Source organism: Vipera berus, assembly GCF_964194415.1.
Source record: "Vipera berus genome assembly, chromosome: 2".
Taxonomy (NCBI): domain Eukaryota; kingdom Metazoa; phylum Chordata; class Lepidosauria; order Squamata; family Viperidae; genus Vipera; species Vipera berus.
Window position 1 is genome coordinate 96,389,094 of NC_138203.1, and position 13,317 is coordinate 96,402,410.

The window sequence follows — 13,317 nt, forward strand, 5'->3', positions numbered from 1 at the left end:
CAACTGCCAATTGCAGTGTTAACGAAGAAACATGCATGCTGATTTTGAACAGTGAAAATAAACTTGTTTTGGGGGATATGGACAGGAGAAGCTAACTAGCAATCCTGTGAGCAGCACAAGGGAATGGGGAGACACAACTCACTTGAGAAGTATCATGATTGAAGATGACGGTGTTGAGGTCTCCACAGTTGTAATGCTTGATAAGGTCCTCTGTATTGTACGGAATCTGTAGACTGCCTGCTCGGAGATTCTCCTGCTGCAAGAGAGTCTGATTCAAAGCAAAGATCACCTGGGAATGGGAAGAGGAAAAGGGAGAGTTCCCAATCAGTCCTTAACCTCATTTGTTATATAATATACATTAAACTGGAATAATAAATATTTGATATTCATTTGTGTGTGGGTGTGTGGGTGTGTACTCTAAACACATCTTTTAAACATTCAACCACCCACAAAGAAGAAAATAATTTATATAATCAGTTACTGTAAGAATGTTGTCATCATTGATGTCCCAAAATGAAGACACTTATAGGCCTGGGCAAGACCCATATTCAGAAAAAAGTCAACGGAGAATATTTCTGGAACTCGTCCAGCACCAGTTGGCCTCTGCTTTAACCCAACACATCCTTTCCCCATGGCTCACATGAGAGACTTCCCACAGCAACAGCGGAGTTGTTAAATTTAGGAAATACAGGTCGTCCTCAACCGATGACCAAAATTTCTGATGCTGCGTGAAACATCTGTTAAGTGAATTTTTGTCCCATTTTGCAACCTTTCTTGTCGCGGATGTTCAGTGAGTCATTGCAGTTGTTAAGTGAACCTGGCTTCCCCATAGACTTTGCTCATCAGAAGGTGTTCACATGACCCTGGGACACTGCAACCGTCTTAAATAATGAATCAGTTGCCAAGCGTCTGAATCTAGGTCACGTGATCACGGGGAAGTTGCAACGGTCGTCAGTGTTAAAAAAAGCTACCATGTCACTTTTTTCAGTGCCATTGTAACGTTGAACAGTCACTAAATGAACTGTTGTAAGTCGAGGACTACCCGTGGATTCAATTAATAAATGAGGTGCTTGGTTCAAATAGATGCTGGCAGGTACTCCATGCACTTCTATGTCCTCTTCACATCTTTCACTGTTCAAATTTGGATCGCTCCACAGTGCTACTGAAATTATTCAATGCACTGAAAATTTCAAGTATTTACTCAACTTCTTCGCTTAAGGAAAATGTAACCAGTCTGTTACTGTATTAAATTGAATGGATCACCGGTTGGAGGAGAAAGGGTGCTTAATCCTTCCTTTGGGTCCGTTTCTTCTCTGCCTGTGATTTTTTTTTTTTTTGGAAACTCTGAACAACAGCAACAACAAAATTCAAGGTAAAAAGGTTTCAGCTCCATTTCCCTCCTATTAGTTTCAGATGTCTTCTTGGCGCTTACCAAAATATTTTTTAAAAAAATAAATTAGGTGAAGTTTGGTTGTTGTTTGAGTGCAATTTTAATTTAGCTCACTGTTTAAATTTGGAAGAGTAGTCATTTGGCAGGAGCTTCTTCACCAGAAGCTAAAAGAGAACCATGCTGTGGCTTCCGTAATGGAGGCTATTTAGTGGATGTTGGGTAACTTTCCACAGGAGAAGGGCAGATCTTGAAATGCCAAAGAAAGCTTATAACCAACCAACCGCTAATAAGCTTCCTTGTACATCATATTACAAGACTACAGTACTGTTACTTAACACAAGAAACATGTTTGCACGCTACAGCATTTCTGGCTCACAATGGACAAGCAATTTCACTGCTCCATTCAGCAAGCAGGAAATCCACTTCAGAAGCCAAATCAATGAAGTTTATGGAGCAACACAATTCACCAGAGTCCCTTGATTCCAAGAAAGTGCAGAACCATCTCAGTGCTTCCAATTAATGATCCTTTCCTCTGAAGAACTACAGATAGTCCTCAAGTTACAAACTTTCACTTTGCGAATGTTCAAAGTTACGACATCCCTGCCAAAAAGTAGTTATAGTTATGCATGTTGCAACATTACAGCAGTCATTTGCACTTAACAAATGACCACAGAGATGCTGCAACATGCTACTTTGGTGCCGTGCCTGAGAGTCCTGAACTGTCCATGCTCGCCTCCTGCGCAGCGTTGGGTGCCGGAGCCCTTTTACAGCCAGGCAGAGAAGCACCAGCCCAACCTCCCCCCTTCCCTGCCAAGCCCCGGCACCTCTCGCAAGTGAGCACGGCCCTGCTCCGCTACTTGCTGGAGTGCCGAACCTGCCCGGATTTCACCAACTGCACTGCCGTGAAGCTGGAGAGCTTGGCCCATCACCCCCCCTGCTCCCCTCACTTCCCCAAAGCATTCCTTCACTAAATTGCAATGGAAATTGCGGTTGTAAATCGAGGACTCTCTGTATGTAATGTTAAATATGTAATGACTTATGATAAATTGCAATGGAAATTGCAGTTGTAAATCGAGGACTCTCTGTATGTAATGTTAAATATGTAATGACTTATGATCTGAGATCCCTGAATTTTCTTTTTTAAAAAAAGGAATAAAAGGAAAACGTTAGAATTCCTAGATCAAACGTCACATTTTTTTAAAGTAAAGCCCCCTCCTAATCCTTCTGAGTAGTCATGTACTTATTCTACCTGCCTAAATCAGTTTTCATACAAACAAAACAAAATCCACCGTTTTGCAATAATAGTAGAATTCCCTGTAGGTCAAACCATGAGCAAAAATAACCAAAATACAATTTCCTTATGGTCTTATGAGGGCATAAACTTAATTAAATATGATTCACCTAGTGTATGAATAAAGATGCAATTAAGAAACCAATATTCTTTCACGTTCTGTAAACGGTGGAAACTTTATGGCCTCACTCACAAGCTAATAGCTGTTGTAAATGGAATCCTCTTAAGTCCAACCTCACAGCTCTCCAATAACAATTTTTTCTAGCAAATGTTATCGCATTCAGAGATTGCAATACCAGGTGCAGCTTCAAACAGGGCACCCTTTGTGAAAAGTTTATCTTCAGTACATAGTCAAGTGACCTGCAGTCTGAGGCTTTCATAACAAGGAAAAAAAATTCCAGGGCTGGTGAATTTGAAGGCGCTCTCTTCACATGGAAGTGCTTTTGTTCAGTGAGAAAAGTGTGGGGGAGGAAAGCGTGGAGAAAATTCAAGCTTATCTCAAAGTGGGCACCCAAAATAAATGGCATGTGGCAAGTACATGTCCCTAAGTTCTCTTTTTCAGTATTTCCTTTCCAGATATCCTTCTGTAAGCTAGCAGTTCTGTAATGTCCTGAATATCCAAGGCATTTCGTGGGTAGTATCTCAGCCATGGTTTACATAAACCTTGCCAAAAGTAACTTGGCATTATCCGCCTATTGCAGGTTAGGTCTGCAGTCTAGTGTTTTAGCTAAGGTGGTCCAGAGATCTAAATTGGATGATGAAGGTCCACAGTTTAGTCAGCAGAGTGTTCAAGTTCTAAGTCGGAGATGTTTCTTAAATAATAATAATAAACCTTTATTGTCAAAGTACAACATGTGTACATTGAGATTAGCTGAGCCTCCCCCCCCGTGCTCTCTCCCCCCAACACACAGTGACAACAAACCCTCCATCCTACCACACCATGTGAACCAACTACACCACACACCGGCCTCCCAAGTCAATTCTGCATAAGTTCACAGAGATTATATCCCATTTAAAAGCCTAACAGCCCACGGATAAAAGCTATTTTTCAGCCTGTTGGTACGGCTGGCTATACTCCTATATCTCCTACCGGATGGTAGGAGAGTAAAGAGATACCGTCCAAGGTGTGAGTCATCCCTGAGAATCTTCCTCACTCTTCCAAGGCAACGAGCCCTGGCGATGTCATCCAGTGGGACAGCCTGTCAGGGGACAGCCTACAATGTCTTGTGATGTGCTCACTACCCTCTGTAATACTTCCCTGTCCGTGGCTGTCAGACCAGCATACCAAACCACAATACCATACGAGAGGACGCTCTCTATAGTAGACCGGTAAAAGAGGGTCATTAGCCGTTGTTCTTCCGCAAGACCCTAAGAAAGTGAAGCTTCTGTTGGGCCTTTCTAGCTACCTGGGTTGTGTTAACTTTCCAGGTCAGATATTCACAGAGGTAGACTCCCAGAAATTTAAAGGAGGAAACTCTCTCCACACAGTCCTCCCCAATGTAAAGTGGGGAAGGTTCCTCCTTTTTTCTCCGGAAGTCTAACACCATCTCTTTCGTCTTGCCAATGTTTAGGTGCAAGTTGTTGTTACTACACCATATGGATAGTTTTTGTACCTCCGCCCTATATGCTGTCTCATCCCCACCTGTAATAAGACCCACTACGGAGATTCTTAGTCATCCAGGTCATGGTTGCCCCAAAAGTGCTTTTTCAAAAGGCAACTAGACTTAGTTTTTTTTCCCTTGAAGACGTTTCGCTTCTCATCCAAGAAGCTTCTTCAGCTCTGACCAAATGGTGGAGGATGGAAGGAGTTATATTCCTTGCAGTTTCTTATGTATTTCTTAAATATGTTCTGCAGTAATTTAAGGAATGCTTTGCAAAATTTGGCTCTGATTTAAGGTGCATTTGATACATCCTTCAGAGCAGGGCTCCCCAAATTCTTCAGCAAACTGATCCCTTCATAAAGGTTCAGACTGTTCATTGGCCTCCAAATGCTTATTGTATTAAAATTATTTTAATAGGACTGCTACTAAGAAGAATAACAGCATTAACCCCTTGGATAGTCCCATTGACTCTGGAGGCCAATAATGACCACTTTGGGAACCCTTCTTTAAAATGTATAAGTAGTCCTGTGCTTTCGGAAAAGATTATGCCCTGGTAAGTTTTGCGTTATTTTACTTCTGGCTAAACATGCAGTTTAAGCTAAATCTAGTCTGGGATGCATGACACTTAGATCACATCGAGTTTAGCTCTAAGGACAAGGCAGAATGGAGACTTCTTAGATCTCCAGGATGGCTTCCTCCCACTTAAACAGTAAAAAGAAAAGGGATAATTCTCTCCCACCCACCCCTCACCACCACCACCACCACTACCACTCACTCTTTTATCCAATTAAAATGCCCTCTTCCAAAACTGCTCTTTGCTCTGCTGATTAGAACATAATAGTGGTGTACAAAGTCTTTTCCATTTTGAATTCAAAATACCCCTCTTTGAATGCAAAGCAGCTGTTTCACATTCAAAATGGGTGGTTTTTCCATCATTCAGAGAGTGTTCGGAGCTTCAGACAGATCTGTTTAGAACTTACAATTGGTCAAAACAGCCCATTTCAGATGAGAAACAACTGTTCCAACCTCAAAAGGGGCCATCTTAAGTGGAAAACACTTTTCAAAATGTTTTGAATTCAAACCTGTTTTGTTTACACCTGACATGGCACATGAGCCTCTCTTCTTCCATGCAGAAACTAGCTACTTGGCAATATTTCACTGAGAAAACCTCACCGGAAGATTTATTTTCCTCTCCTCGTCAGCAGCGGCAGCACTATCAACACCATCGTTATTGGATATAATATAATATCGTGACTGAAAAGACCATCACTGTGATTCCTTTGATTCGTGGACACTCCATCACTGGAGGTTTTTAAGAAGAGACTAGACAGTCACTTGTCTGAAATGGTAAACTGGAAACGAGGATAATAGGACCATAGAAGTTCTTCTACACCTATAGCAGGGGTTCCCAACTGGGGGTGCCCTAACCCCTGGGGGTGTGAGATGATATTCTAGGGGTTGCAAAAACTTGGGTTTTCAAAATTATAGTGTATATATGCATAATTCATTGCTGTTATTTTGAACTTTTGTAAGGGGTGCGAGACTAAATCAGAAGTGTTCTAGGGGTGCGGGGCGTAGAAAAGGTTGGGAGCCGCTGATCTATAGCACATAAGTCAAAGAAAAAATGTTTTAACTTATTAATTCCATGTTCATAAATATACAAGTGAATATAAAGAAGCTGAACTCTTCCCTTAACCCAAGTATGTTTCATCCAGCATTTTTTAAAAATGACATCCACTAATAAATGAATTTATTATTGTGTTGGTCGCACAGTCAGCCAGATGTTTAAACTGGATTTGACATTTTTATCCACCTATGAAAGTCCTTCCCAAGGACCTGGGATAGGCAGATATTGTTTGATGGCGTTAAAAGGACCACTACAGGATGTAAGCTGTTACAGGTAAACCTATCTTTTGCAATTGGCTGATGGAGATTTTGTCAGTGCCAATGGTGTTCAGGTAATGCTCCAGATTGTTTTAGTATTTCACCCAAGGGGCCTAATACTATTGGTATTATTTTTGCTTTCTTTTTCCACAGTCATTCTCCTTCTGTCTGCAGTCTTTGTATTTTGCAATTTCCTCCTGTTCTTTCCCTTCTATTCTGCTGTCTCCAGGTATTATCACATCCACTAGCCAGACTTTTTTTTGTCTTTGTTATTGAGAATGGTCAATTCTGTTATGTGACAGGTGTTTGCCTGTTTGAATTCTAAAGTCCCAGAGCACTTTAGCTTCTTCATTTTCTATTAATTTGTCTATTCCCAGGTCCCATCATGCTTTCTTGCAGGTAAATGGTATTGCTTGCAGATCTTCCAAGGCATTTGTTGTGCCACTGTAGTCTGTCGCATGACCTTCTTGCAACAACTAACTAGGTGGTCCGCTGTTTCTCCCATTTTTTTGGAGAGGCAGCACTTGCTGTCTGTTATTGTCTAGTCTAGTAGGACTTTGTATGGATTTGTTCTTAAGGCTTGGTCTTCTACAGCCAGAATTAACCCCCTATTTCTTTCCTCAATTTTCCCTCTGTTAGTCATCACCAGGTCTTGTTACTGGCTTCGTCTGCTTTTTTTTTTTAATATAGTGGCCATGTAATACTTTACTTTGCCATGTCATTTTATTCTTCATTTGGTCTTTAAGTCAGTTTGGTCTCTCCAGGACTCAGTAAGCCTTCCTGGTAAACTAGCTTCAGTGCATCTTTTTCACTGTCCTTCAGATATTTGTTCAATCCCCTTTTTTCTTCTTCAAATATCTGGTGTACACGCATCATTTCACATGAATTTATTGAAGTCTGGTGTTCTACCAAAGCAGCAATTAACAAGCATATTTAGATCCAGCATATGAATATGTAAGAAACCAGATCATTCAACTGACCAAACAACAAGACAGCCAATCAGCTGCTCAGAATTTAAATATAGCTCCAAACAAACAACCAATCACACGGCCAACTGATCACACTGGCACACAAGACATTGTTGTTGTTGTTGTTGTTGTTGTAAGCTGCGAAGTCGTGTCCGACCCATCGCGACCCTATGGACAATGTTCCTCCAGGCCTTCCTGTCCTCTACCATCTTCTGGAGTCCATTTAAGCTCACGCCTACTGCTTCAGTGACTCCATCCAGCCACCTCATTCTCTGTCGTCCCCTTCTTCTCTTGCCCTCAATCTTTCCCAGCATTAGGCTCTTCTCCAGCGAGTCCTTCCTTCTCATTAGGTGGCCAAAGTACTTGAGTTTTAGCTTCAGGATCTGGCCTTCTAAAGAGCAGTCAGGATTGATCTCCTCTAGGACTGACCGGTTTGATCGCCTTGCGGTCCAAGGGACTCGCAGGAGTCTTCTCCAGCACCACAGTTCAAAGGCCTCAATTCTTTGGCGCTCAGCCTTTCTTATGGTCCAACTTTCACTGCCATACATTGCAACTGGGAAGACCATAGCCTTGACTATACGCACTTTTGTTGACAGGGTGATGTCTCTGCTTTTTAGTGTGCTGTCTAGATTTGCCATGGCTTTCCTCCCCAGGAGCAAGCGTCTTTTAATTTCTTGGCTACAGTCCCCATCTGCAGTGATCTTGGAGCCCAGGAAAATAAAATCTGTCACTACCTCCATTTCTTCCCCATCTATTTGCCAGGAATTGAGAGGGCCAGATGCCATGATCTTGGTTTTCTTAATGTTAAGTTTCAACCCAAGTTTTGCACTCTCCTTCTTCACCTGCAACAAGAGGCTCTTTAGTTCTTCTTCACTTTCTGCCATTAGAGTGGTATCATCTGCGTATCTTAGGTTGTTGATATTTCTTCCGGCAATCTTAATTCCAACTTTTGATTCATCTAGCCCTGCCTTTCTCATGATGTGCTCTGCATATAAGTTAAATAGGCAGGGCGACAGTATACAGCCTTGCCGGACTCCTTTCCCAATTTTGAACCAATCAGTGGTTCCGTGTCCAGTTCTCACTGTTGCTTCTTGACCCGCATATAGGTTTCTCAAGAGACAAATAAGATGGTCTGGTACTCCCATCTCTTTAAGAACTTGCCACAGTTTGTTATGATCCACACAGTCAAATGCTTTAGCATAGTCAATGAAGCAGAAGTAGATGTTTTTCTGGAACTCCCTAGCTTTCTCCATGATCCAGCGTATGTTGGCAATTTGATCTCTAGTTCCTCTGCCTCTTCGAAATCCTGCCTGCACTTCTGGTAGTTCTCGATCCACATACTGCTGAAGTCTAGCTTGTAGGATTTTAAGCATGACTTTACTAGCATGAGAAATGAACACAAGACATATATAAGCTAAAGAGGACAAGAAAATCCTGTTGATGATGATATCTAGTCTGGTAATGAAATGTTCAGAAACTAAATTGAAACAAGCTTGGAGAGCAAATGACTGCCAAAATCTAAAACCCGATCTTCAAGTATTTTTATTATTTCATTGTTACTATCCCGGGCTTTTAGTTCTGCTCGTCTCCTCTATTGTTCCAGCTATATATTTAATGACTGGAATTGCCCTGGTATTAACTACCTTGATGATATTTCTTCCACTGTGTTTGGGTTTGCTTATGTTTGATGCTACAGTATTGGCATATTTTAAATACTGGTGCTAGCTGTTTGTTTGGAACAAGCTTCAGTGCAGGCACCATACTTGTTTGTTTTTATGTTATTCTTTGTTTCCATTCTTCTTTTTCTTTAGTTAGAGGACTTTGTTCTTTCTGAGCAGAAGGCAGAGGAGAGGGTGCCTAATTTGGTATGAAAACAATTCAATATCTGTGCTGGCTTCCTCTACTGCCAACTGGTTTGCCTCTATAGTCTGAAGTACTTCTGGCAGGGCTTCAATTTCTTAGCTCTGGGTAGATCTTTACAGTTCTTCCAATTCCGCTTCTGTGAATACTTTATTTATTATAATTTGATGTTGCTCTGTTAGCCTCTGTTTTGTTATTTCTGATGTTGCGCTTTCCAGAATTGATCCATTCTTTTCAGATATCTTCTTCTTGTTGGGCTTGATTTGTAATAATAGATCATTATTTGTTTTCATTTTTGTGTATTTGCAATGGATAAACATCTTTTCTTCTAGTAGTTCTGCAGTTGCTGATCCTGGCTGCTCAACCAAACCAAATGTCCAGGAATTCTAACACCTAGTGCATGATGACTTCAGCAAGGACTGATCCGATATAAATTATGTCTCTTATATTCTTTAAGGGACAGACATTCTTCATCTAGCTCCTGTGATGAGATCTGTCCAGTAGGCTGAACCTCTCATAGCTCTCATCTTACTTAGAGCACACAAGTCTTACTGGGGGATGACGATGATAAGGATGAGATTTTTATTCTACCTTTTTAAAAAGTATTTTGGCAATTCAAGGGAGCAGGCTTACCTAATCCTGCTTCTTCCTATTTTTCCCACAACAACAACCCTTTGAAGTGGGTTGCGTTAAGAGAGAGTGACTGGCCCAAAGTCACCCAGCTAGCTTTCATACCTAAGGAAGGTCTAGAACTCACAGTCTCCTGGTTTCTAGACCAGCACCTTCTAGTTTGTATGATTTGATTTGACCTGATGTGATTAATTAGATTTTATCATACCGACATCTATAACAACCTGCTTTTATACCAAACTTTATATATGCAAATATGCAAATCTTGGCATATAAAATAGTCATTGTTAAGCCTATATAGCTGTTAAAGACAACACTAAGGCTTCACTAGACTAACTGGCATGAAACAAAGTCTATCCTTCGCACATAATGCATGATCATTCCTGTACAAAACTCAAAGCAAATGCAGAAATGTGGTAATATATAGGTAGTCCTCAACTTACAACCATAATTGAGCCCAACATTTCTGTTGTCAAGTAAGACATTTGTTAAGTGAGTTTTGCCCCATTTTACAATCTTTCTTGCCTCAGTTGTTAAGTGAATCATTGCAGTTGATAAGTTAGTAACCTGGTTGTTAAGTGAATCTGGCTTGCCCATTGACTTGGCTTTCCAAAAGGTTGCAAAAGGTGTTCACATGCTCTTGGGACACAGCAACGGTCATAAATATGAACCAGTTGCCAAGGATCTGAATTTTGATCGCGTAAACATGGGAATGCTCCAAAGGTCGTAACTGTGAAAAATGATCATAAGTCACTTTTTTTCAGTACCGTTTTAACTTTGAACGGTCACTAAACAAACTGTTGTAAGTCGAGGACTATCTATACACACAAATGATGCATTCTTAAAAATATGTTTTTTAAATAAGGCTTAGAGGCAACTGCTATTGTAATCAAACACAGAAGAAGCTGTTTCTAGTTACAGCTGATGCTCATTTAACAATCGCAATTGGGACCAGCAACTCAGTTGTTTAAGTGAAACAGTTGCTAATTGAAACAGTACTTATGAACTTACTGCAGCTTTCCTTTGCTTTACACACCTGCAAAGGTTGAAAAGTTACTTTTTCATTAGTGGTATAACTGTGAACTGTGAACAGTTGTTAAATGAGGCAGATGCTAAACAAGGACTATTTGTATCACAATCTAACAAAAGGGTCATTCTTGCAATATTTTCAATATTTTAAGACAAGGCATACCAGGATATATGAACATGCCTGGACTTTGAGCAAGAGTACAATCACAAATTAAGAAATCAGCTCCTCAAACCCCAGGCCAGATTTATATATATAGTGGCGTAGGCATGAGCCTAAATGGACTCCAGAAGATGGTAGAGGACAGGAAGGCCTGGAGGAACGTTGTCCATGGGGTCGCGATGGGTTGGACACGACTTCGCAGCTAACAACAACAACAACAACATATTTTATAACATAAGGTCTCCAAGTGAGCAGTGCAAATCTTAACTGTACAACTTTTCATTCAGCTCTGCAACTTCTCTTTTGCTTTAAGCCTGAATCTTGAATCTTTCTGAAGAGAATTGCAACAGCAAACATAATCCCAAGGGAAAGACATATTCAAGGATACGTTACCCCAATCACTGTGCAATGGCCGGGGGGGTAGGCCATCTCAGGCATACCAAAACAAACAAACAAATAGCCACACACCAATTTCAATGTTAATTTTTTTCTCTCTCTCAACAAGCAATTCCACCATTTTCCATATTAGGAAAAGCTCCCCCCCCCACCAATTAAATGTTGATGCAGCATCCCCTAAGGTAGAATTGCTACTTACAAGCAGAAAAGATTAAAACAATGTGAAGTATTCGTTGTTTAACCAAAGTATGGATTGCTTTTTATTTTTATTTTCACCTTCAACCAAAGTGTGCTGAATGTGAATGTACTGTATATTTTCGCTCCTTTATCCGGTTCAGTGCGCTGGCATTCAAAACCTTTTCTATGTGCCGCAAGTATCTCTCCCCTTCTCCACAAGCGATACTCTCCATCCTTGCCAAAATGAATTCATGCCAAAGTGTCTCTTGAAAAGATGCACCAAAAGAACAAATGTAACAACTGTATTGGACTTTGCCGACACAGAGAAAACGTTAGCACGGTAGAAAATAAATGATTAAGCTTTGTAGTCAAGATACTGCTTAGCTGCCCTTTTTTTTTGGGGGGGGGGGCTAGGATTTCTTCAGCTGTCAGGACAAGGGTTTTTGGCCAGGGAACGGAGGGATAAGAAAGAGACACATCCCTTTTACCAGCATTGTTAGAACAGCCTGCTAGAGGCTGCATGGAGAGAGGAGGGGGTTAGAGTTCGGCAGATGCCTTTTTTGTCAAAGACAAAAGACCCCCGGCCATCCTCTCCACTTTTCATCACTTTCATCCAGGCTGGATCAAAGTGCTGCTCTACATATGAAAGGGACCTGGCATTATGCGCCTCAAATTAGCCTATCGCCACCCCGCTAGCCTCTGAGGCCTCTCAACAAAGGCTCCCACATCTGTTCCATCCCTTTGCCTCATCTTCTCTCTCTCTCTCTCACTCACTCACTCTGCACGAGCATGTGTGTGCATTTGTTTTCAGCTCTCCGTTTGGAGAGCCATTCAGCTCCATGAATTATAGCCGAAGCTGAACATCTTCCTGGATTCAGGAGGACTGCTTGGTTGTCCTGCATTCTCCCAGGCATCGTTTCAACCTGCCACATCACTCAAGACCCTCACACACTGGGAATGCTTGCACAATTGACTACTTCTCAGTTGCCTTCCTCTTCACCTGACACAGGGGACCGGGCTCTGTGTCTCGTAAGCAAAGGCTGCGGCCCTGAATCAAAGCGATCCTTGAATCAAAGGCAGCATGGCTATGAAAGTCAATAATTCTCTTTTGTCATGGAAATGGTTCGTGCCAAGCACCATGAAGAAGAAAAGTGGAACTCTTCACTCAAATGCTTCACTCAAAACGCTTCCTTAGAAGTGCTGCGTCTAACTCTCAGATGCTTTCGAAGCCCTTCGCAAAGTGCATAAGCAAAACATTGTCCTTGATGACCACACGCTGTAGGAAGAACGAGCCAGAATATGATTGCACAAAACAGATGGGCAAATTTCCAGATTTTATGCAACAAATGTCTGCCATCAACGTGACTTTTATTCTAGGATTTTCAAGGAATGGTACCCTCATTCAGCATTCAACTTATTTTATTTGTGCTAAACTTAATTTTCAAATAGAAACCCTGCTTCATAATTTCTAAGTGCTGAAATACAAAACTGAAAAACTGAAATATATACGCAGATGTAATATCGCCCAGCTATCTCTTAAATAACACATGTTAAATACCTGCTCTGGGTTCATAGTCTTGGGATGTCCTATTGAATCAAATTCTTTTAATAATTTTTCATCCAATGGAGGTTTGTTATAAGAAATACTCAAATATTTCCCCAGATCAAATATGATTGTTTTATAAGGAGCCATTATAATAAAACAAGTCATAGACATTTTTATGAGGCATTTTCTGGATAAATTGACATCAAAAGCGTTAGATACAAAATAAAACCAATGGCTTTCTAAAATTTAACAGTCAATTTCTATGCTTATTAACTATTAATCCCAACGGATGCAAAGCAAGACTTCCTAGCATTCAGTCTGGATTCACTTTAAAACTGCTTTCCAGAAATATATTTTAACAAATACAGAACTAAGAGAAAAAGCA

At 40.9% G+C, this 13,317-nt stretch overlaps 1 protein-coding gene across 1 annotated transcript in view; it reads right to left on the bottom strand.

The window, feature by feature from the left end:
• Positions 1-13,317, bottom strand: part of TRABD2A (TraB domain containing 2A) — a 79,040-nt gene that overhangs the window by 25,316 nt on the left and 40,407 nt on the right. Inside the window, exon 3 of the mRNA XM_081316447.1 lies at positions 143-289. Coding sequence (XP_081172573.1) covers positions 143-289 — 147 coding nt within the window. The remainder of the gene's footprint in view (positions 1-142; positions 290-13,317) is intronic.